General features: G+C 41.3%; 2 protein-coding genes across 5 annotated transcripts in view; one reads left to right on the forward strand and one right to left on the reverse strand.

The window, feature by feature from the left end:
- The window catches only part of SYNPO2L (synaptopodin 2 like), a 30,240-nt gene extending 22,685 nt beyond the window's left edge, over positions 1-7,555 (reverse strand). Inside the window, exon 1 of the mRNA XM_054637624.2 lies at positions 7,451-7,555. Within this exon, the coding sequence (XP_054493599.2) occupies positions 7,451-7,555 (105 nt within the window). The remainder of the gene's footprint in view (positions 1-7,450) is intronic.
- A 2,854-nt stretch (positions 7,556-10,409) lies between these two features.
- SEC24C (SEC24 homolog C, COPII component) overlaps positions 10,410-25,732 on the forward strand; it is a 37,843-nt gene continuing 22,520 nt past the window's right edge. For 2 of the 4 annotated variants that reach the window (XM_054637109.2, XM_077183213.1), the window contains exons 1-5: positions 10,410-10,532; positions 17,976-18,178; positions 21,128-21,211; positions 23,596-23,737; positions 24,587-24,765. In XM_054637109.2, the coding sequence (XP_054493084.2) occupies positions 18,004-18,178; positions 21,128-21,211; positions 23,596-23,737; positions 24,587-24,765 (580 nt within the window). In that variant the 5' untranslated portion in view covers positions 10,410-10,532; positions 17,976-18,003. The remainder of the gene's footprint in view (positions 10,533-17,975; positions 18,179-21,127; positions 21,212-23,595; positions 23,738-24,586; positions 24,766-25,732) is intronic. The other 2 variants (XM_077183214.1, XM_077183215.1) reach the window with 1 other exon arrangement.

A 25,732-nucleotide genomic window follows, 5' to 3' on the forward strand; every position in this document is an offset into this window, starting at 1 on the left:
GTACAGGTTTCCTTGTACAGCCCTAGGCAGACAAAAGGACATGCTGATTGTTGACGTGTCTTGGGGAATTCAGCCTGGCTTTCAGGAACAGAATGCAAGAGAAGAGAGGGTCAGATGCAACTTGGCAACATCTCTCCTTCAGTAGGGACTATATTTAGATAGTGGTATGTGGGGGCTGAACACATGCTGGGATGCTAAGAATAGAGTAATCCTGATAGTAACTCAGTGGCTTCACATCTTGCCTCAATACCGCCCAGTGAACCTGTCTTGAAACTTTGCAACCACTGTCCCTGCTGGCCAGCACAGCTTCTCTGTAATGAAGTAGGCTGTGGGTAAATAGAAGTGGTTTGCAGTGTAGGCTCATGTCATCCATTTCTCCCCTTGCCTGCCCAAACCACCTCCCACTTCCTCTCACTGGGAGAGCTCAGCCTGTAAGGTAGGAAGATAAATTTTATTATCAGTCTTCATCTAATCTCCTACAATCTTTCCAGCAGAAACCTCTTAGCCTCAGTCTGAGTCAGAGTTTAATACTGAATACAATTCACCTTCCCACCCAATGCCCTTCCACTCTCTTATTGCATCTCTCAATGAGCCATCCCCTTCCCCCCAAAGCTACAATGACATGGGGTCCAATACTCCATACAACCTGGCAGAGTTTAAATTTCATTCCCAGCCTTCTGTGATATGCAGTCCTGTCACAGGGTTCTCATGGAGAGATAACAAATTACTTTTTGTGGTATAAAGCCGTACCAAAATGGAATGACTCAAGCAAGAGCCAACCAGCATGTGGGCCTGCTCCTCCTAGAACTTCCTGCTCAAACCACAAACAGAGCAGTTGCTAGATGCAGAAGCAAAAGCAAACACCCTCCATCTCTTCTTCTTTCTGAAGATGCATTCATATAATTTTGCTTACCGGGCCAGTTTGGTTTTCATTTAAGGCCAGGGTTTACTCTTTTTGTGTAAGGAAGGATTCACCTGTGGCTAGAGAGATGAGATGGCTAGAGTGGGTAGATGGCTAGATTGGGATTCAGAAGACCTGGATGATTTTTTGTGTGACCTCAGAGAAGACAGACTGTAGCCATAAAAGGCAAGAGCCTGGAAATAGGACATTTTCCAACAGTCTTTCTTTATCTCAGTTGCCTACCTGAACACAGAGATCCAGTGAGATACTTTCACTGTGCCTAATGTATTAAGTAGGAAATAACATCACATCCTCATGCCAATGCCATGATTTTATTGGAGGCTATTTTACAGGAGAATATCCATAATAATTACACTAAGCATTACAACTACACAGGAAGTTAGTTCCAGTAATTTCCTGACAAAGCCTCATGTTTCTTCTTAAGAGGTGACCCTGGAAGACTTGCCTCTTGGTAAAGCAGGTCCAGTGTCCCTGCAGAGCTACTTCATCCATGGTGAAGCTTAATTAGGGAGTCTTTATATAAAGAAAGAGGGAAGAAAACACCTACTTTGTAGGGTGGACACAGCAAGGGAGAGTGGTGAAAAGATGTGTCTTAAGTGGTAGGACAGACTTGGGCGCCTTCTGGGCAAGGGGTTTAACAATGAGGGCTGGTAGTGGAAGAGGATGCTAATGCTGCTCAGTTGGTTAAGTACATGTCAGACTACTGTAAAATAGGTTACTGCCTAGAGTGTACTGGTGCAGGAACAGAAGAACAAGTTCTTGTTATTTGATGATAAATTAGCTGAAAAGTGATTGAAATGTAACATCAATGACAAGGAATAATGCCACATGTACTAGAATATATGCTTAAAGTACTTAATAAGCATTTTACCCTCAACAGAGTAAGCAGCAGGATATGAAGTGGTTTTTATATGAAGCCAGGTTTCAGAAGGAACAGATATATTTGTCAAATATTTGTACCAGGTCCCACATTTAGGAGCTGTGAGAAAAGCAACTAAATGTTCAGAAAAAGCATGCTTATACATGTAAGTCCTTTTTCTAGATTCTTAGCCTGGCTTGTGTGCCATGAAGGATTTTAGAATCTAAACCTAATGGAATTGAAGCTCATATAAGCACCATTGTTCTGCGGCAGCAAGGACAGGATCAGCCACAAGTATGGATTAAAGAAGCATCCCATTCACCTGAAGGATCTAGGGCACTTAGGTACAGAGAGCCTCCTGTGCCTTGCAGCATCTTTGTAGTCATCTTCTAGGTATAAATGTACATCAGAAACCAGGCTCAGCCTCCACAGGTGTATTCAGTTGTTCTAGCCAGTAGCAGGCTGAATAATATCAGCGAATGAACCTGGGCTCTGGACTGCAACTACTGTAGTAAAATATTGAAATGATCCTTGGCACATCTTTGACTGAGATTGTTCTGGACAGCAATAGCCAATTTCCAGGCACAGTTTGGGAGCTAGAACAGATCATTCCCAGAGCCACTGCCTATGGGCATGTGGCCATTTTGTTTGGAAGAACAGAAAACGTTAATTGCTAGGCTTCATTACAGTCTGTAGCAGCTGGCATAAGTGCCAGAGAATGGTCCCAGGTACATTTAGTGCACCAGGTATAGATGGAACATGTATGGTTTCACTGCAACTTCTCATCAAGAGATTCTTCCAGAACCTCGGAAAGTTCCACTGGTGCCACAGCATGCCCTCCCTCGCCAGCAGCCAAACATAGCACCTCCCTAAGTGCCAACAGGCCATAAAATATGTCCAGGAGTACTCCCAAAGAAGCTTGAGGCACTCCAAAACCAGCATTAGTGATGGCTACAGACTAGCAGTGCTTTTTTAGGTGTGACAGTAAACATCTGCGAAAACAGATAAAGAACAGGCTGCCCACTGAAAAGGGGAGAGGAAGAGAAGGTGCTCACAAATCTGGTAGCCATCAGGCCTATTTGGGTTAGAGCTGGCATCTCCAGCAGGAATCATGTCACATGAGCATAGGAGAGTGGCACACAGCAGCCAGGCTGTGTGTCACAGGGAGCAGGGACATGGCAAACAGGCAGCAAGGATATCTTGCAGGGGAGACAGTAAGAAATAGTGAATTATCAGCAGAGAACCATTAAGGAAAAAGAGGGAATTAGAGAGCTAAAAATGAGGTTGTGATGAACTGCTCTTAAACAAAAAAAAAATTTTTGCTTTAGAACCAATACAATCCTGTGTTACTGCTTCCCCTAACAATTACCCTAACATTGCTGCAGAGTATTTGTACAGAACAGGCAACTGAAAGGAGTCTCTTAAGCTACCAGGGCCAATCCTCTGTAGTTTTCAGAGGCCATATTGTTTACTCCACTTCATAAACTGACTCAAAAGATTTTAAATTCTTTTTCTTGATTGGAAATTCATTGCTGAACCTTCCTGGTTAGTTGTTCTATGCTGTCAATCCTGTCACCTATATTTGAATAGTGTTGCTGGTATTTGCTCAACATCTACTTGTAGATTGCAGTCACCTCTTTCAATATTTTGCTAGGTGAAAGAAGCCTTCTCTTCTCCCCTTCTTTTCTATGGCTGCTCTACCTTACATTTATTTTCCTTGAGAGGGGCTGGTTCTGTGAGTATGGTATTTCCAGTGAATTCCCCCTTGTGCATTAGACAGTAATATCAACACCTTCCTATCTCTGTTAGACATGTCTACCTGAGGCTCATTTGTTTATGTTTGCTCTTTTTTTTTCAGAGATTCATAATTTTGCTGGCTTATTATTGGTGATGCACTAATATGCCCAGGTCCTTTGCCTCTACTATCAGTACCAGCTGTAAAGACTCAGTTTTTACTCTATTTTGTCAGTATTACTAGTTCTTGTGCTGGAGGTAGATGTGCCTTCCTTGCTTTTTATAGAAAGTAACCATGTTTGCCTCTCATTGAATAAATCTTGTTTTGTAGCAGGATCCCTAAAGGCAGGTTTGCATATACTTGTACTACCCTAAAACTGTCCTGTTCATCTTCATAAAAATTATTTCCATAATATAATTTTATGTTAGGTTTCTACTTTCATTGATTAATAGCATTAGTGCTTACAACTTTTCTCAGACTAGCTATTTTACATTTTCTTTTGTTTTGAAAGCATTTGATGCACATATCCTTACTGCAAAGAAATCCTCCAGGAACCTGATAGTATTGTTCTCTCTTACTCTCTTTCCAGAATGGGTTAACTTTCTCATCAGTTACAGCTACATGTGAGGACCATGTACTTTCCCTCAGCCTTTCTAAAATAAAAATCTTGCCATCTATGGATCCTTTTTGCTTCTTGTGTTTATGTTTGTTCTCTTTCTTTCCTAAAGACTGTTACTGGTCAAAGATCTTTCCTGCACTGAGGACCCCATAGGTTTATGCAGTGCTTCAAGTGGGCAGAGGGGCAGAATCTCTTCCCTCCACCTGCTGGCCACTCCTCTTTGGATGCAGCTCAGAATGCTGTTGGCCTTCTGGGTTGTCAGGGCACACTGCAGGCTCATGCCCAGTAATATCCAACCCAAGAGACTGTCCACAAGGATTTCATTCCAGCTTCTTTCTCCAGGTGTGTCCCTGAACCCATAAGCCACAGAGAGTTATTGAATGGCACAGAAGCTCTGTGGCAGCTACATCCAGCATGTGAAGATAGAGCTGCTTTTCTACCCCTTTCTGGCAGCTGGACTGAGGTTTAGAATTGATCCCTTGCTTGGAGAAATAGTTGAAGCTACAGCTATGCATCCTTTTAGTCTGTAGAAAAATGGGTTCACACCCAATTTCCACCATGCTCATGTACTTTATTTTGTTACAGCCAGTTGAATACTTTGAACTAGAAAACAGTCTCAAAGGCATATGTTCACTGTACATTTCGAGTTAATTGCAATTTGAAAAAAGCCAATAATTTAAGCCATCCTTGTGAACACCTTATGAGAGAACAACCAATTAGAGGTCCCGGAAAGGAAAGGAAAGGGGAAAGAAAAGGGAAAAGGAAAGGAAAAAGGAAAGGAGAAAGGAACCATGCAGCACACCCAAAGAATTTTCAGGAAAACAAAAAAAAAAAAGATACCAAGAACAGCAACCAGTGATTAATTTTATCCTAAAATCCATAAAGAGAAACAATGAAAAGATGATGGTGATGTAAACTTTGGAAAGCATAAAGGCAAGAAGACTGAACTGTGTACATGGGTCATGTAAGATGAGGAATTGTGAAGGGCTCTGTGATACAGCAAGAGCGACTCAAGCAGGAAATCCCACTTAGTGCAACCTTTAGTCTTTGGAATGCCTGGTTGCTTGGTGTTATCAAATCTTCATTAGGAAATCACATAAGACTTAGACAGGTAAGGTACTAGTGGTTCAGAAACAGTTTTCTGTTTATCTATAGGGTAAACCACTAAGACTGCCAATTCTTAGATACTTCCAAGGGCATGCTGATAACTACCAGAGGGGAAAGGATTTCTCTCCACATTGCATTACACAAAAATTAGATGCATTGTGAAACTTACAACTTCCTCTGAAACACTTTCAGGAAACACAAAGGAAGCAAGAAGCAGAACAAGAGGTGACTCTTAACCTAGTCTGGCTTGGCAAATCCAGCACCTCTACCAAAGTACAACATGTATCATTTATATATAATGTATTTGTTATACTTGATTAATTTCCCAAATTAACTTCCTATCACTTATTCATCATTTGACTCAGCATCCAAAGGTAAGCATCTTTCCTTAGTGTTACTGCTATGACTTTCTAGCCTAGAAGTTGAAATTCTCTAAAATGACAGCACTGGAATCTCTGAGACACAAACAGTGTCCACTCAGTTATCTCCTGGCACCTATCAGCTATTCATGGCTGTACTTTCCATCACATGACACCTGGCAGTTTGTTCTCTTCTAAGCAGGTTACATTCAGATATGATCTTCCTGAGTACCTGGTAAGGACCATCCATTCTTTGGAGACTACTTAATTGGTGTTGCCTTTAAGAAAGCATGTAGGTCATTGGATGCTATTAAATTCTGGGAGATAACAGACAAAAAAGATAATTATAAAATGAAAATCCTGCCTAAAGAATGATGTCTACTTTGAGCCTCAAATTGATTTGTATAAATTATATTTTTCATAATTATTTTTAATGCAATATCCAAGTATTGTAAAATTATATATATTTGTATTGCTAGACTTAAAGTACAGCACCCAATTCTGGGTAAAAGCTGCTTCTAGTTAATACCTTCCTGCAAGTGCTACTAATCCTTGAGCAATATTCCATTCACCTTAAGGTGCAACTTAGCCTGGGTAATGACTAGTTCTTGCTGCTGTTCAATCCTGAGTAATCTTTATAGACACTCACAATCTCCTCCCTCTTCAGTACCAGTTTCTTATCTACTGAGGGAAAAACAAGAGTGAAAACAATCTTAGACCATGCAGAATTAATGTAACCCCTGAAAATTCCATTTTCCTAAGAACCACTGATGCCAGACACCTGTTTAAAGGATATTGATTCTTTCTTTTTAACCTGAAACTCTATGAGTTTGTGCAGAAGTTGTTTTTCTGGAGAAAAATCATGTTTCTCTACATAAGAAACATTCACTTCAAGGCCAAGCTATGGGATTCCAAACAATTTGGCAGAAGTTATAAACAAACACTACGTGATCTGGGGTGAGCCAAGTGACACAGAACATCTAATTTCAAAATTCTGTCAGAGACATGGTCTGCTTAAGGAAACAGAAGGAGCTGGGCAGAGCATTTTTTCATTTCTGTTGCTGGGTGCCTTCCAGCGAGATATCCCAAGATATCATTGTGTCAAGACTAATGCAGCTGTCTTGAGCTTAATAAAGAGGACCTTTTTTTCCTCTAGTTTTCAATCTATTCAGTAGTCTTTCTGAAAAGACAACAGTAACAGCTGTTTATCAAAAGTAGTGCAACACAAGGTTCATGTTTATTCAATTTTTTAAATCTCCCATTCAAACAATTGTTTTTCTTTAATTCTTGAAATTAAACCTGTATTTGCTGCCTAGAGCATCACAAATATTCGCTTCAGACAGTGTGGAAAAACTTTCACCAACAGAAGAGGCACTAAGAAATGTACATCTATTTTGAAAGCTGGAATATAGTAATGAAGTGTTAGGGACAATTGAATTAAAAATATGGCTTTAACTGCTTCAATTTATTTTTTCTTTAGCTGGATGTCTTCCATGAGTACTGAAGTTTCCATATTTGAACCCTTTTCCCTGCACTGTCACTATGGTTATAGCTCTTCTGACAACTCAGGAGAGTTGTACAGCCTACAAAGTGTCTGAGCTGTACAGACCTGCACTGAAGCAGATCTTCACCTGACACTTGTCTCTACCTCAATAGCATCTATTCCAGGATCCACAGCCCACCTCACACCCTGCTTGAGCACACCACCCAATTTTTCCTTTTGAAGATCTGCTGCCACTGTAAGGAGTTCCTGTATTCCTTAACAGTAGTGAAAGATGCCGAAATCAGTAGGGATATCTTAGTTCAGCAGAACAACTTTGCTCTCACAGTTCACACCTCAAGGTCCTACCTTTGACACTTGAAGGGGTCTTTTCTGCTCTGAACCCCCTTGCAGGCGGAAGCCCCAGGGGGCACCTCCAGACAGAGTGATGAGCATTTCTTCTTCAGCTCCCATGATTTCTGTGCTTTAGGTATTTTGTCTTCACAACTTCAGTACAGATTCCAGTTCTTAACAGGCAGAATCTTCTATTCCCATATTCACAATTCACACCACCACTCTCTAGTCCCCACAAGGCCCTCTGCTTACTTTCTCCTTGAAATTCACACACACACAAGAGTTGAGACTGTCAAGCCCAGCCTTCACTGCTCTTCTGGACTCTCAGCTGCTGCTCTGCCTATGATTAGACATTTGATTCTGCCCTTGGTAAGGGGCCAGAGTTGTCCTACACACGTGTCATGTCAATCTCACCCTCTGTGCCCCCCCGCATCCATGATGGATCTCTCACCGGAACGTGGCTGAAAATAGCACACCTCCTGTCTCTCCAGAGCTTTGTCTGACACTCTTAAAGCTGGAAGCATTTCAGTAAAACTTTTATTTCCACTTTGCATTCCAAATGCAAATCTTAGAGTCACTCAGTACTCAGGATCCATTAGTTTGAGTTTCAGGCAATGACATGTCACAGGCACAAACTCGTACAAATCAGGTGACAGCACCTGACCCTATGAATTGAACAAAACCAGCTTGCAATTAATGTGCTCTCCACTGCTATTTTCTCCATGCAGCTAGTGTCTTTACACAGCAGCACTATATGTCTGCCCTGAAAGCCACAGGCAGACTGTAGACATACTGTGCTCCCTCTGCAGCGTGCAGCTCCCTGACATCCCCTACATTCACTTGTAATACTAGACACTGGGACCAGAATAGCTGGGATTAGCTCCACACACAGGATTCACACAGTTCTCTGCAGGGCACTGCTTATATAGACTCAATGGCCAAGAGAGCCCAACCAGGTCATAGAATCATAGAATAGTTTGGGTTGGAAGGAACTTTTAAGGATCATCTAGCCCAATCTACCTGCAATGAGCAGGGACATTTTCAACTCTATCAGATTGCTCAGAGCCCTGTCCAATGTGACCTTGAGTGTTTCCAGGGATGGGGCAACTGCCACCACTCTGGGCAGCCTGTTACAGTGCTTCACCAGCCTGGTAGCTGTCACAATCCGTCTTTATGAACGGGTTTCGTGATGGTTCAAGGATTTAATCTGAGGGTGCAAAAAACCGACACAGCACAGGGGATTTGCAGTAACAATCAAAACAAATGCACCTTTATTGAATGATCACAGCAAAATGCGATAGAGGGATTAAGGGAGAGAAAAAGATAGAGAGAGAAAAGAGAGAGAGAGAGAAAGAAGGGGCTATAGCTACCAAACCTAGAGACGAAGTCCTTCGGTCCAGTCCAGTCAAGGATCCACCTGTTACGTTGGCGAGATCTCAAAATCTCTCGCTAGCTCAGAGGGTTTTTTTCCTTATATCTAGTCTAAATCTACCTCTTTTCATTTAAAAGCATTACTCCTTGTCTTGTAACTATAAGCCCTACTAAAAAGTCTGTCCCCAGCTTTTTTAAAAATCTCCTTTAAGTATTGAAAGACCACAATAAAGTCTCCTCAAAATGTTCTTTCAGACTGAACAACCTCAACTCTCTCAGCCTTTCTTAGTAAGAGAAGCCTTCATCCCTATGATTATTTTCTTAGCTTCCCTCTGGACCTACTCCAATGGGTTTATGTCTTTCCTGTGCTGAGGACCTCAGAGCTGGATGCAGGTCTCTGGATGGAGTCTCACTAGAGTGGAGCAGAGTCTTTCCGTGGTTTTTCTTTAGGATCATGATAGACACGACCTCCTAGCCATCCCAAGTCAGGGAGTTATACAAGAGTTAAAGTCCATGTTCCCCCTTTCCTGCAAGGCATAAACCACCATTTTCTGTTAAGGTTCAGAGGACAAGCTTACCCTTACCTTTTCCTTATTCTGCATGTGCTTAGCTCTCAGTGACTAATATCCTTGTACCATAACATCCAGAGGATATACTTTTGCTGTGATGCCATTGCTTGGTTGACTACTTCATTGCCACTACTATAGCACCACTCATCCGGTGCCATTGCATATTGCTGGCAACACAATCACAGAATCATCAAGGTTGGAAGAGATCTTTAAGAACATCAAGTCCAACCATCCACCCAGCACTACCACTGTAACCCCTAAACCACTAAATCACATCACCCAGCACCAGATCCTGATGCCTCTTAAACACCTCCGGGTTGGTGACTCCACCAAATTCCTGGGCAACCTATTCCAATGCCTGACCACCTTAACAGTGAAAATGTTTTTAATATCTAATCTGACTCTCCTCTGTCTCAGCTTTAGACCATTTCCTTTTGTCCTCTCTGTAGTCACAGAAGAGACCAGTCCCCACTTCACAGCAATCTCCTTTCAGGCAGTTGTAGAGGGCGATGAGATCCCCCATGAGCATCCTCTTCTCGAGAATAAACAATCCCATATCCCTCACCCATTCCTGTAAGTTTTCTAGACCTTTCACGAGCCTTGTTACCCTGCTCTGGACACGCTCCAACACCTCAGCGCCCCTTCTGAAGTGAGGGGGCCAGTAGGGCCTGCTGAAGGCAGTACCTGCTGAAGGCAGTACCTGAGGTGTGGCCTCAGCAGTGCCGAGTACGGAGGGACGATCACTCTGCTGCTGTTAGCAGGGAGTGAACAACTCTTTTGCAACTTGGCGCAGAACTGGCCCTGGCTGCTCCCCTGTCGCGGTCTTCCACAGGCCGCAGGTGGGACAGGCGGCCAAGGGCACCGTGGTCAGTGGTGCCCGCGGCTCAGCAGCGTTCGGCCGAGCCCCGCTCACGCCTCAGCTGCCCGTGCGGGCAGCGCTGCTTTGGGCCGCGCGAGAAGCGGCCCCACGGCCCTCCCCGCAGCTGCAGTCACCGCCCGCCCCAGCCAGGACGTCAGGGGCCGGTGCCTCCCAGCGCCTGCGCCGCATCCGGGCCCCGGCGGGCGGAGCGCGGACGTGGCAGCGGCAGGCGGGGAGCGGCAGGCGGGGAGCGGCGGGGCGGGAGCCGGAAGTGGGCCCGGCAGTGGCGGCAGCGGTGGTGAGTGAGGCCCGAGGGGGCTCCGGGTGGCCGGGCCCACCGGCGGGGCCCTGCGGTGCCCGCTGCGGGCGAGCGAGCGGGTGGGCGGCATTGGGCCCGGCACCGCGCCCGGCGGCCCGGCCGCGGTCCGGAGCCGAGGCGGTGCCGCCGCTGCCGCTTCCTCCTCCGCCGAGGCCCGGTGGCACCGGTCGGGTGACGCGTCGGGCCTACCGTGCTGCGCGCCACGGGAGGCTCTACAGAGCCCCGGGGCTCCCCGGAATGCGCCCGGCCGGGAGTGTCCGCATCGCCCGCGGCCCGGCCGGTGCCGGCGGCCTGCGGAGCCGGGCCGGCTGCCGGCGGGGCCTGCACTTCCAGTGCCTGGGCTGCCCAGGACACCCGTCGGTGTCCCGGTGCGGTTCGGCGACACCCCGCGGCTGCGAGTCGGGCCGTCGGTCCGGCACGGAGAACCGAGTGCTGCTTTTTGGTCGGGGTGCGCCGCGAGTCAGATACCCCCCTCTGCAACCTCTCTAATCTCCTGTAATCCGCGGATCCTTCCCCTGGCGTTTGTGCTGGGCTGTTCAAGCTTTCATTCATTCGAGCTTTGCAAAGGATGGTCATTCCTGGCGCAGATCTGGCCACTGAGATTGGGTGGATTTGGTAGTAAAACTTAGTGGTCGTGTGGTTGTGAGAAAAGGAAGAAGGAAAGTAAAGGAGATGGCATGATCGAAATATAAGTGTAGTCTTGAAAAGGTAGTTATGCAAGATGTGACTCTTGCTTTCCATGTAGATGAGGCTTTAAATGTGTTTTCTGTTGTTGGAATTTGTTTTCACTCTTTCTGAGAAATGCTTTTGATGGAGTATGGTGAAGCTTAGTTTCCTTTAGTTTGTTTGGTGGGTTTTTTTTGGAATGTATTGATCTCTGAGAGGGACTACAAAACCATCCAAACTGGGCTGTAGTTGAAGTTCTTTTTAAACTTACTGGCTAATAGAAACTAGTTGCTGGGACGTAAAAGAATTGCTTACACCTATGTCAGAAGTTATCCACAGGAAGTAATGTTTATACTGTCATTGAATATACAGATTTTTTTTTTCCCAGTTTGGTACTCAGTTGATTGTTAGCTATTAATGTGATAATTCCTTAAAAATATTTCTGGATCCATTTCTGTTACAGGATTATTATGTAGTTAACTTTACCAAATGTTGTGAGGAATGTTGGACAGAAATCACTATCTGAGGCATAACATGCAAATTCTTTTTTTTGTTGTTTTATACAAACAGTGTAAAAATGGGAGATGACTAACTGATTTTGTATTAAAGTCTTTGTTTTTTATTAATGTGGAGTTTTCATAAGTAAACTTAGGGAACTCTCGCTTTAACATTGTTTTTCTCTTTCCCACAACATTCTCCTAGAGTAGGTGTTCCAGCTAAGGGACAGATAGAAAGCTTCCAAGCTTTCCTCTTTAAAGGAGACTTACTTTCAATCACATATATACACTCTGTGAAAACATAAATATTTCTATCCGTTTTTCATGTGGAACCGGTTCTTGCTAATGGAACTACCCTTTTTGGCTTGAAACTGTGCAATTCAGGATTCTTTTACTGTTGTAGACAGAATATGAAGAGGACATCAATATAAAGAATATATAATTGCTTCTTAATATGCTGTGACACTCCAGGTTTTAATTTCATGGCTGAAAGCTGACTTATAGCAGTGAACAGCTATTAAAAAGATTATTTCTTTGATGAGTGGTTTGGTGCTTGTACTTCTTTGGAAGTTTTTTCCTGCTGTGGTAGGACTATGTTATCTTTGTGTAACACTTATTATCAGAAGGAGGGTCAAAAATCAAAGGAAGAACTGATGGTTGGCTAAAGAAGGACAAGGTACAGAGTCACCAACAGTAATCAACAACAAGGTCTCTGCAAAAGAGAGGTGGATGTCTCTTTTTCTTTAGATTTGAAAAGATGTGCTAGGGATAAATTGTGAAGATAGAGCTTGTTTTATATGTTCAGCAGGATTCATTGTTAACATAGAAAGCATTAAAAGGCAGTATGAACTGGAAATAGGTATTAGGAAAAGCTAGTTGTGACCTTTTTTGTTTCTTGCAAGTGATGGAAATTGTGTAATGTGTATTTGTGTAGAGCAAGTCAGAGCACAGAGATGGCCAGTGTTACAATGTATGTGAAGAAAACTTGTTTTTTAGTCCTGTTCTATGTACTCCCTTTCTTCCTTCTGGCCTCTTCCCTAAATTTGAAACTGCTCATGTGGCTTTTTCTAATCCATTATGCTTGTGCAAGATTCACAGAAATGGTTCCGATTACTTCACTCATTGTATCGTCTGTACACATGTATGTGGAGGTAGCTAGGAAACAGAGATCCTTCTCTGTGGTTTTGTTGATGCTGTATTGTCAGTGACTTTTGCCTCCCTGGGCTTGCTCTTCCGAAGCCATGCTCATAGCAGAGCGTTTTTCAAATCTTTTCATAGAGCTTTATTACAGTGATAGAGATACCAATCAGTCCCACCAGGAGACTTGAGTCAACAAAGTATGAAGTGTTCTTGAAGTAGAAATCTGGTGGTGATGGCAGGGGTTGGAAGTATTGGTAGTTTTAGGTTAGGTCAAGACTAAACTGGGTTTTTTTACTTGTGTACCGTATTGTACCTTGCCCAGGATGATGAGTCAGCCTTACAAAACTGGGTTTAATGTGGCCTTCTTTAGACTAATATGGAAGTGATCATACCTTAGATTCACTTTGAAAACTGTGTCTTATACTTTTTGTGAACTGTTAAAACAAATGTTTCTGGCAGTAACTCAAAATGCATAGATGAAGATGTTACCTGTGGTGTAACAAGTTGAGAATCTGCAAAAGAAGGAAGAGAGAGTGCCACAGATTACAACCAGATTGGAGTGGATTCCAGTATTGCCTTTTGGGTTGATTTGGACAAATGTGTGGTGTGGGAGGCATTTGTTACAATGGCCTTACGGATTAGTTGGCAGTTCCTGACTTCTAGGACACGAGTTTGTTTTCTGAGATGTTCTACAGAAAAAAACCCCACCCAGGAATTTTTTATATCTGAAAAGAACCGAGTGTTCCATGAGTGCTCGTAGAAGACCTAGTCAATGAAACAAAAGCAAGGACATTTCCCTTTCTGAAGAGTGCTGTTAGCTCCAGAGTCTAGGTCTTTGTAAGAATAGCAAAACCTTGCTGCTTCCAGAAAGTTGCAGAACAGAAACATTAAAAGTAGCGTAGGCAATACTCTGAATTACTGGTGCTCTCCTTCTATCCCATCTTTTGGAAATAGTTTTGATTTTTGTGTTAAGTTAAATATTTCCTTTGTGGCCATGTGGTTGACTTGGGTTATGTTTTTTTGTTGTTGTTGTTGTTGTTGTAGGTTTGTTTTTTTTTTTTTTTAAGGTATCAGTCTCCTCAGAAGTTGAAACAAACAGGCTTTTTCTTTCTCTGGGACCAGTAAAAAAAAAAAAATTACTTTCTGAAGGAAAGTAATTTTGCTGTATGCCTTTCCTTTAGAAAGTGAGCAAGAACTGATGAGATCAAGCTTTTCAGTTTCAAAAGGGAGTTAACAATGAATGCAGACTATAAAAAATGATGAATATGAAGTTTTCAGTGATTTGGGAGATTTGCTCATTGAAACAAGCTCATATGAATCACTAGGTTTTTTTTTAAAGCACGTCATAGAAACTTCACTGTGGCCTGATTTGTTTGGATACTAAGTAATCTTGAAGCTATTGTAAAAATTTAGATATTCAGCACCCTCCTACATTATTCCTGTGTATTTTCCTCCCATCAGTTCATTACTGATCCTCACTGCTTGTCTGTCTTGTACAGCAGTCTTCTCGTGTAATTGTGGCTTTGTAACTGTGCTGAGCAAAACTTCATGGTCAGCTGCCTTTATACAGAGGAATAGAAAATGGTATAGAGTGACTGCTTCCTGCTTTGCAGGAAAATTGTTGTTTATGGTAATGACCACTTGTCATAGGCTTTTTTTCTCTAGCATCAGTCCTGCTTATTTGAGCTTTGTATTGTAACTGCTGAGTAGTAATACGGTGTCCAACACCATGTGTCAGTATTATGTTTGGCTTAGTTTTGGTAATGTTGTTATGTTTGGTTAGCTTTGCTACGTGCAAAGGAATATCCTCAACATTTTTATCCAGTGAAGTGGCCTGTTATCTCCATTTCTCTCTATCTGGGAAATGTATTATTTCTGTCATTCTCCCTACCCTGGCCACCCTTCATGTCATAAGACAGAGCATGAAATTCTCCCTTTCTCCATATCTCTTCAAGTGACCAGGTTCTAATTTACACAGAGATGTTTTTTGAGTGGAAACAAAATGAATGTTTGGTACGAATAACTTGTACTGGGGAAGAGGGAAAACAGACTACCTCAGCGACAACTGTCTTCCACCTTCTTAGAGGCAAATACTCCTGGTCCTGCCTTATGGTATTTCACATCAGTGATGAGCAAGTGTGCCACAAGCCTTATGTTCAGAGCAAGTTGGGCAACAAAACAATGAAGCAGCCTTGTCCACAGCTTCAGCACTGGACTTGTTCCTAAGTCTCCCTCCTTGACCCTCTGCCAGTGTAGAGAAAGTAATAGCTTGTGCTGTGGTGGAGGTGAGCCTGTGCTGGCTGGCACATGTGCTGGCTAAAGGTCTGAGGTGTATCTGTCTTTCAACTGGGACACTGAATTAGAACCATCTTGTTTGTGTAGCTACTTTTTCCACAAAAGTGTAGGAGATTATCTCAAAACTCTTATTTTCTGTAAGATGTGCATTAAATCAGCTTACCTCTCAGTTTTGGTATTGAGGAGAGAGCAACAAGCTACAGATATCACCTGCTCAGGCAGGAGGCACAGACATTCACGTGAGGAAGGGAAGGCTGAAAAGGGAATAGTAAAAGATCATCAGGTGAGATTACTGAGTATGCACTCACAGCAGTAAGTCACAAGTGGTTTACAAGGGACGTGCTTGAGTTCTTATCCTATTGTGCTTTAGAAAATCAGGGGAAAAAGCGTGAAAGATTCATCTTCTGCCCTGTAGTAATTCCCAGTTCAAGCATTAGACCTGTTCAGGGATTTCTGTAGGTCTAACTTGTGAAAAGTGTCTTAGTGGTTATAGCTCAGGAGCTATCCTGTGGAATACTGCTACTCTGCAGCTCTTCCTGGAGGAGAGACCTGTTTGCAGGAGCAGTGACTAGAAGCCAGGTTTCTCATCCAATCCAATAAGCAGGGACAGGAAGAAGAGAACACAGCCCTCCTTCCTTGTCAGAAAGCCCTGCCCAGATGTTCCAAGATGTGCCAGGTAGAGGAGTCCTCTCCTTGGGTTCTTCCTTGCTGGTACTCCCCCCTTTGCAGGAGGTACTCTCTTGCTGTACTGTTTGTACAGAACAGGAGGTGGCTGAGGGTAGGGCTGTCATTGCAGTGTGGTCACACTGATTGCCTGCCTAGGCAGTAAGAGGTTAACCTTTCAGGGAAGAGAGCAGGTCCCAAAGTCCAGGCTTCCTGCCCACATGGCTGCTCAGGTTAGACTGTTTTGCAGAACTAAGTCAAAGGTAGTGTGGGAAGCCAGAGTTTTTAGAGATTACACGTTATAAACGTGACAGTAAGAGAGTAATCATGTTTAAAACCACTGCAGGCTGATGAAGAATTGTCATGCTCTTGTAAGCTGTTGCAAATTGCATGTTAACTTTCAAGAGCAAATTACCTGTAAATATTTAAGAGGAGATCTTTTTCTAAACAAAAGCCCTATCTTTGCCTTTATACAGTTTGGAGAATAACAGTGTAAAACTTCATTTATTTCCTTTCATAAAAGTTTAAAATCTAATTTCAGAGTAAGCGTTAGTAATCTTAGCATTGACATTTGTCATGTTTACTAGCTGTAGGAGGTTAAATGTAGTTTTTATGTTATGTGCTAGCTTTCTTTTGTAAGTAATTAAATCTCTTTATTATGATATATGTATTTTTCCTTTATGGTATGTATGAAAGAATTTCTTCATGTGAATGATTCTTAGAGCTGTAGTTCTTCCAGTGGCTTTGCTGTACAACTGTGGTGTCAGTTGCTGAAATAATTCTTTAGCATCATATTTTTGGTAATGTGAAGAACCATTCTTAGCATTGTTTGGCATGTGCTGATCAGAGTGTAGGCAAACCAGTTTGGGGCTTTGATACCTGATTGAGTTAAGCTACAGATTCCTGGTAAGGCTTTGCTTCTGGTGGCTGTTGCACCCCTGTCTCCTCTGTCTTGAAATTTAATTTGTATCTTTAATGCACAAGTTCATCATAGAGTTTGGAGAAAAATGTAAGAGCAGCATTAGTTATTTATTTTACTTTTGCTTTGCATTTTTATATAAACTGATGGTTTTTAGTGAATAATTTGATTGCCCTAAACATATTTCTTTAGTGTTAGTGTAGGTAGTCTCAGCTGAAGAGGCTAAGAGTGACATGGAGTGTCCAAAGAAGTGCAGGTGATGCAAAATATTCTTATGAGAAACACACCATGAGGGAATCTCCTGCCCCTGAAGTAATCTTCTTGCTTCTCCACAAGTGAAAGGCACTGTGGGTTATCTGCCTGCTTCCTGTTGTAAAAATTGCCTCTTTGGTTTGGGGTCTTACAATAACAGTTTTGCTTTTCTTATTATAAAGCTAGTCAGTCTCTTTATACAGTTAGTTAGGGGAGTTGGGAATCTGTTAAGCAAAATTTCTTGCAAAAGTTTGCTAAGAAATGCCTCTCCTGCCTCTGACACTCTTTTTCAGGTGTTATACTTTGGTAAAACTCCTTTAGTGCCATCTTTGCCTGTAATTATTTTCCATTTTTAACACCTTTCCTAGGTGAAAATTTTGTTTTTGGAATATCTTTGTTTTCTGAAACGTATGTATATAGCAAGGACTTTAAATCATCTACTGCTAAAAAAAAGGCTACAGCCCCCTATTCTGGTCCTCTTCTAGAGTCCATCAAACACTTCAAGCAGCTGCCTTTGTGGATGGTGAAGCTTGCTGTTTGTAATGAGGAAACATGATCGAGTAAACTAACACAGTGGTGACAGCTGAACTTGTTTGATGTTATTGAAGTGTTATGTTAAGGGATCATTCATCTATATCATGAAATGTGTTCTCTGTTGGTCTGATTCTGTGAGGTGGAAGTAGTTTGAAAGGTTTCTTGGAAGCTTGATAATAATCTGCTATGGAATGGCAAATGATGGTATTTCTATCTAAGGTGATAATCACAGGTCTAACTAGTATGAAATGCTGACTAGAAAACATAGCTTCTGAAACTACTGTTTTAAATAGCTCTTGTAAAGCATTTATCTGACTTGCTGTGCAAGAGTAAGTTATCATTAATGTTTTAGCTTCCCAAGTATCTTAAGATCTCTCACTTATTTGAAAACACTAGGGAAGCTGACCAGTTTGGTTTTATATCTGCTTAAAGTCATTTTTCCCCCCCTTTTTGCAGGTGAGGTTAGGTTGGGGATGTGAATACAATGAGTGTAAACCAGCAAACTCACACGGGGCCTCCTTACGGGCAACCTCAGCCTGGATATCAGGGATTCCAGCAGCCTGCCTACGGAGGACAGTCATTGCCAGGGGCTCCTCAGTCGCAGTACGGAGCTTATAATGGGCCGGTGCCAGGATACCAACAGCCAGTCCCTCCACAAGGTACTGCTCGGGCAACACTTACTGATTGATTACCTGTCAATTATGGGTGCTTGCAATTTTTGCTGTATGCTTACACAATGTCCTATTGCTGTATACAATATCCTATTGTAAGTCTTCAGGGTTTTTTTTGTGGTAGTGATTATCTTTTTTCCTCTGTGTAATTTGCATGATGCTAAAAATCATGTCATCCCATATTCTGAGGTTATTGTGCTGTTTCTTGTCCAGTTTAGTAGGGTTTACTCTTTTTGGTAGGTCATAAAATTAACATGTTGAGAAACAGCCTGCTTTTTTTCTCTATGTCCATGTCCCTGTGTTACTGAAACACCTGACTCAAAGAGTCTTCTATGGTGAGGTTATGTTGAGAGGCAGCAGTTAGGGACTGGAACAGATTTATAATTGAGACTGCCTTACATTATTATATAGAAATATCTGCACTCTATCCTGAAAGATTGACATATAACTCTACGTAAAAAGTGTATTTCAAGCTATTTTCTCTAATGCCTTTAAATTCAATATAAAGTTTGTGGGCGTGGGGTAAGCTAATGTATTCTAGAATTTCACTGATTCTGCAGGATCTTATCCCTTGTTATTTTTGTCTGTTAAAAAAAATAAAAGTAATTCAACTTTTGTTTTCCTGTTTTCAAAAGAAAGTCCGACTCTAATAAAGAACTTTGTGAGTCTTGGTTTTCAATTATGTTGATTGCTTTGGCAAATCAATAGTGTCTTTAACATTTGAAATGTAGAGGAGAAAATACTATTGCTTTGAATGCAAGTATGTCTGCCTTTTCAGATCACAGGAATGAATTCAGTTTTGCTAAAATAAGCACAACATGAACTTGAAAATACTTGTTTACGTTTCAGATGGGTGTTCTAAGGTAATTAGGACTGTGCTGGTCGTGTTAATTGTCTCTATTCCCCCCTGCAAGTACATTTTCAATCTTTTGCAACTTCTCAAATTTTGACTCAGACTCAGTGAGAAGGATAGAGCAATTGAAGTGCCTCTAGTTGTCTTGAAACTAACAGAAGTGGGGGACTGAAATTTGGGTGCTGAATAATTGCACTGTTGGATTTTTGTCTAGAGTTAGTAGAGTAGCATAGTAAAAGAGTTAAGTGTGGTGTGATAGAGAATAGCTTATTCAGATGCTCCATCTTCCTTTTCTTTCCTTAATCCTCTTCCTCCCATGCTCTCAATAAATCTCTTCTAACAGCACTTTTAATCAAAGAGTTTTGAACTAATTTCACAAGGGGTTTGAATTCCTCTGAAAGTAATGAAAATGATCTCTGAGTGGAGGAAGGAAACGCTGCTTCCTGGGAGAGCAGAAGCAGGGCTCAGCCACTGAGAGCTCTGTCTGACTGCTCGCTGTAGCCAGCAACTAAATCCTGTTTTCTGTCCAGTGATTGGACCTGCTTTAGTGAAGGAGAGAAGGGGATTCAAGAAGAACAAAAATTGCCACAGATTTGGAAAAGTTGCATCAGTGCAGCTATTTATAAAAAGAGGCTTTAGTTGTAGCTAGTGTGAAGAATGATTAGAGTGTTTGTGAAAAGAAACTGATGAGCATCTTCTATCAGATACTTCAAGAATTTTCAGACTTCACAAGCCTGAAAAGCATTGCTTTTTAAGGGAATTAACTTTTTTCTTCTAGATTATTTATGGTTTGCCTTTTTTCATTTTGAGACAGCTCAGTAAGGACATACCTAGATACCTTGATAACATTCATATAAACCTGTGCTAATTAAAAATGCAGATTTTGTGCCAGTATTGATTGAAAGGTGGTGTGACACTGAGGGCAACAAGGTGGTCTTATTTGAACAACAAAACTGTATAGCACTACTCCAGTAGTATCTCATGTACTTTATTGTTGTTATCAGACAAAGGCCATCCATAGCTTGTGGGGATTTTTTTCCATCTTTTTTTCTGCGACCATCATTCCTTGACTTAGTAGGCTGTATTAAGGAAATCTCAGTTGTCAGGCTGTGCATTTTAGACCCGCTCTTTAGGATTCTTATCTTTAGAAGAAAGAAATGTAAAATTCAGAGCCTTACACAACAGCCAGAGGTTGACCTGTCAGTGGCTGCTGAGTATGAAATCCCTGTGGAAGAAGGAGTCAAACGAATGTCTGTCATTATCAGAGACAGCAGACAGGTTAAAGTAAAAATAGTGACAGTTATCCTTTCCACCACCACCTCCAACACATTATGTTTACTGCAAGTCTTTGTGGCAAGACCTATTATTGCTGTACAATAGAAAGGAGAGAGAATTAATTTCAGAGGCAGAAATTTAGGAAACACTGAGGGGTAAAGGGAAAACTGCCAGTGTTATTCTATAATTTCAAAGTAGTTGTCTTAGGGATTTATTTTTAAAATAACAGTAAAATTGCCTGGGGAACCGAGTGGAGAAATGTTAGGAGTTGGTACCATCCTTAGTCAGGGAGTGTTTTGCTACTGATTTATGTGACAAACCCTGACTAACTAAGTGGAATCATGGGAATGCTATGGCAGTGATGATAGTTCATGATAGTCTTTTTGAGGATCAGAAGTGGAGTGCTGTGGTGCTAGCTGAAAATAGCTGCTTCTTGCTATGAGAATATTGAAAGAAGCAGGACAATTTTGCCCCAGTCCTTTAGTCAGTCTATTGGTTTCCTTCAGATGAGGTCATGCAGTTGAAAGTGCAAACACAATTATCTGAATACCAGTAACCATTAGGCTGTAGATTGTTTTATATAGGCTTGCTTTATGAAAATGTTAACACTTGTAATATGTCAAGAGTGCATTTGTAATATGTTGTGCATGGTAGAAGAGAGGGAGTATAGCTTAAAGAACAAGGTGGTAGATGACATTAATTTTGTGTATGAGGTATTTTCTGGACTGCAGACTGTTCTTAGCATTGGAAAGGCTGTCTCTCAGTGCTTTCTCTCAGGCTTCATTTACTGGTGTATTCTGTCTTTCCAGGTTACTATCCTTCCTTGGGGTTTCCTTCGAAGGGCTCTCCTGTATCTCTCAACTCTGACACTTCTCTTGCACCTAATTTCATAGGTAAATGGTGTCCTTTCTGTGGGAGTGTTTGTCTGTGTTGCTTCTTCTGTGCCAAGTTCCCATTTAATATGGATACTTATCTCAAAGGTTGGCTACCTGATTGTTTAGGCAGAGGTGGATGGGACGTTTCCCAATCTATTTGTAGGCAGCATTCCAGAAGCATAAATAGGAATGAAGAAATAACCCTAGTAGAAATCCCTTATGCATGCAGATTCATAGATAAAACTTGTGACTAATGTTTTCTGAAGTCTGATTTTAAAACCTGAATTGACCCATTCAGGTTTTGTCAGGTGCAATCCTTAGTTTTAAAGAATTCAGTCTCTCCCTTGAGGGGGAAGGTGAGGTTTGAAATGATAGCATTGCAAAGAAGTGAAAAATCTCTGCAAACTACCAGGAGATTGTTACTGAAAGTCATGAGATTTGTGTAACTTGTGCTTTCATTTAGGGGGAAAAAACAAGTCTTTAACGTCCTTGGCTATACTTTGAATCCAAGGTATATGTTAGGAACAATTATTTTTCCTAAAGTTGTGACTTGAAGAATGAAGTATCTTTTTGCAACTAGCAATCAAAATGTAAGAAATGCTACAAGAGACCATATTGTACTTTTCCTTTTATCAAACTAGTGGTATTTTGGAAGAGCTATTTCTAGAGGTGTTGATTTGTTTAGAAGGGTGTCAAAAGACAACCATATAGGCTCAGGCTTTGAGGAAAATCACAGGCATTTCCCATTTTGCTGTAACAAGTAAGAACATCACAAAGATGTTGAGGATTTGTCAAGAATAATGAATCTTAGGCTAATAAACCACTGGATACCTATACCTATTCTGGTGATTTCTTTTTCAGTGACTGTTTGAGCAGTCTGTAGTAAGTGTGATAGAAGTATATTTACGATGAGAACTAGAAAAAAATACTTACAAAGCTTTTTCTGAAGCACATATTTGTCAAATGGTATGCCTGTTAAATTTGGGGGTGGGGGAATTTAACTTAATGTATATTAGAAAAGTGTGTAGGGTCCCTCCAGAAATTGGATTAAATATGCCTTCAAAGACAAAAGATAAGAAGGCCAAACTATTCACATGTACTATCAAAGGAATGCATTGGAAAATAGATGAGAGGTATCACAAAAGAAATTCAAAAGAAATAACATACATTCAAAAGAAATAACATAGTTGGAGATCAGGAACTGCTTAGCCAGAGGAACAGTGAGATGAAGGTGCTGTAACAGTAGTTTAGAAAATATGAGATTAATGAGATAAAAGTATATAAAAATAATAAATGTCTCTAGGAGTAATTAAATCCTGTCTCAAAATGAAGAACAGGAGGATGTTTAGTAATAAATAAAGAAACCCAAGAAAAATTATCAGTTATTCATACAAGGTCTAGTTAACTCCTTCCTTGAATTTTCATTCCCAGCTTTGCTAAGAATTGGATGTAGTAGATAAGATAAAATATATGAGTTAAAACCTCATGCTTTAGGGTATATATGGTACTGTAGAATTGAGAAACGGCTCCCCTTATTTCCTATTTTGTAATGATTCCTCACAAGAAGGTTTCAGAATCCCTTTGAAACTTGCCATGCCAGTCACTGTCAGAGTGACACAAGAATGTGTCTGTGTGGGCCTGGTCTCACAGGGCACTTTTAGTCATCTGTACTTAATGATACCCTATATGTGAAATAGGTTCCCTGGTGGTTAACAGTCATGGTCAATTGTTCTAATTACCACCATTGTTAATATAGTTTTATTAAAAGGGACGTTTATATGCTCTTTTTTGGAAGTAAAAACTGCAGTTGGTCTGCTGGTATTGTATCCAACATTTTGTGGTCTGTGGAAAGACTGGTTTCTGAGGCAAATATATTTGGGCTGTGACTGAACCAGCTCAGTCTGAAAGAAAGATGGGAAAGTATTTGTGTTAGCCTCCAAGCTTGAGAGGCTGGAAAGAATGGTCTGTGGTGGCCCCCATTATGCTATATATAAATGCAGTAGGCCTTGTAGATTTTGAAAATGGAATCTGCTTGCATAGCCTGCGCACCTTTGAGGCAGGGAAAACTGACTTGTAATGGACATTAGATTCCACTGAATACTCTTGGTTTAGATAAAAATAATTGGACTTGGAGGGGAAAGGTTTCAGTACCTTACTGATGAGATAATTTTTTTTTCTTCATAAAAGATGAAGCTGTCTTTTGAAAACCATCCACAGCACATATTTTCTGCTTGATCTGTGTGGAGATGGTAACTAGTGACACTGGCTAAAAATATTTGTGCATAAATTATTTGTTACTCATGGACTATTGTTATAGCAATTCTGCACTTGAATTTTTCAATGGTTCAAGCCCTTGTTTCTATAATTTGTGATATTTTAATATTTTTCCCTTATGTTTGTAGGTTCATTAAGAGCCCCACCAACATCTGGAGCTCCTCCTCCAGCCTCTGGAGCATCTCATCCTTCTGGCCATGTGGCATACAGTCAGTTTGAACATGGAGATGTGCAGAATGGAATTCCAGCCTCAGCAGCCCCAGTGCAGAGGTGCATATGAGAAGAGTGAATTGTAACAAATTCCCACCTTGGCATACTCATGCTAGGTCTAGACTTTTTAGATCTAAATCAAACTAAGCACTTCAGGGTTTTGTAGGACATTGACTTTTTTCCTTGTTATTGTTTCGGAGCAATGTTTTGCCACAGGGGTATTCATCAGACTGTGAGTATATCTGGAGATGAAAAACTTGTGAAAGGATGTGAGCAGATGTCAATGATGAAAATCTCTTCTCCTCCTAAGACATTCTTTGTGGTTTTGGTTTTCCTCTAAAAAAAATCAGTTGCATCCACCCAACTGTAGTATTTGTTCCTCGGCAGTGTGAAATGATCTCTGGAGCTTGTGTCAGTCTTTACTGAATAATTTCTTAGTATTGATTCTGGGCCCTCTTCTGTCCTTATGGATCCCTGAGTTACTGTCATCTAAGGCTCTTCAACATCTTTTCCAGAAAGACACTGCCATTACCTCTGTGGTGAAAGTGGCAATAGTCCTGGAGAGTTCAAATGTTTTGAGTGGCACAACATTTTTACATAGCTGTGCAGGCCTTACTGTTGCTCACCCTATAGACTCTATGCAGTGTTTCTGATTTGTTGTGTAAACTGAAATGGAATTAATAAAAATACAGAATTTGTATTTTAAGAGCTAATAGATTTATTTGTTTGGAGAAAGGGATTCAGATACAGGCAGAATATGTAATTTTTTTCCAAAACTGAGCTACAGTGTTTCATGTAAATATCTGAGACCCATATAGTGTTTATGTGCTAGAAGAATTTTAAAAGGCACAGGGAATTGTAACTTCTTCTATAATGAGAACTCACTCAGTTTGTCATCTTTCCTCTCAGGCCACCTGCTTCTCAGCCGTTTCTGCCAGGCTCAGCACCCACGCCTGTCAGCCAGATATCTACGTTCCAGCAATATGGGCCCCCCCCAGGCAGCGTGCAGCAGCTCAGGAATCACATGGCAGGGATGACAATTGGCTCTACTGCAGCCTCTGCTCCTCCTCCAGCTGGACTGGGCTATGGTAAGGTTTCCTTACTACTGAAGTGTGCTATTGATTTTCATTTTTGCTAGTATTTCATAAAAGATTTTTCTCGTCAGTGATTCATTACCATGTATATGGTTGTGGGAATTCTCTGGGTGTTGATGTCTGCCATAGTAAGCAGTAGTTTTCTTAACTAATAAGGTCATAATTGGGGAAAACAGGACTGAGACTATTGCAGGGAACAGTGCTGGCACTGCTGGACGTGGATAACAAAGGAGAGCAATAGCATTGGTCGTTGACTAGGTGAATCTTGTGAAACACTGGAGAGTCTACCCCTAAGTCACCTGTTGGAAAGTCTACATGTCTTGCCACTGTTGTATGACAGCCCAGTCAAAAAAAAAAAAAAGGGAAAAAGGGCCCTGTAAATGTAAATCACAAAGGGCTGAAAATACTCTGAATGATTGGGTATGGGGCTCTGCTAGAGGTCAAGAAGACACTCACTTAAACAGTAGAAACTGAATTTAGATACTTTTTGTTCTATGGTATTAGTTCTACAGTCTCATTGCTGTAGATTAGGGGACTTTTTAAATTGATGACTAGAGTTTTGGTTTTATTATGTGTAAACTGGTTTGACTATTTAAAAATTGTTTTGCTAAAGTACTTTTTAACAAGCATCTTGTAAGACAGATTTTATAGGAAAATTAGGAGTAGGTAGGGGATACAGATTTCCTTGGCCTTTTGGTAGCACATTTGTCAAAAATTATTCTCAGAAATAGTACAGTGCTACATACAAATGGTGCTAGTTTCATGCTATTAAAACCACAAAGCTCAAAACCATTCTTGATCTACAGGCTCCCACTGAGTGTGGGGTTTAAGACAGAAACTTAGTTCAGAAAATCTATGGATAGACTTGTGGTGGTTCATGTTTTGCATATTCCTGGCTTTGTCCTTTTTTTTCTGGCCCTGAATCCTGAAATATATTCTGATTATGTAAAATAAGTAGCTC

The sequence above is a fragment of the Agelaius phoeniceus genome, chromosome 9 (genome assembly GCF_051311805.1).
Source record: "Agelaius phoeniceus isolate bAgePho1 chromosome 9, bAgePho1.hap1, whole genome shotgun sequence".
NCBI lineage: Eukaryota > Metazoa > Chordata > Aves > Passeriformes > Icteridae > Agelaius > Agelaius phoeniceus.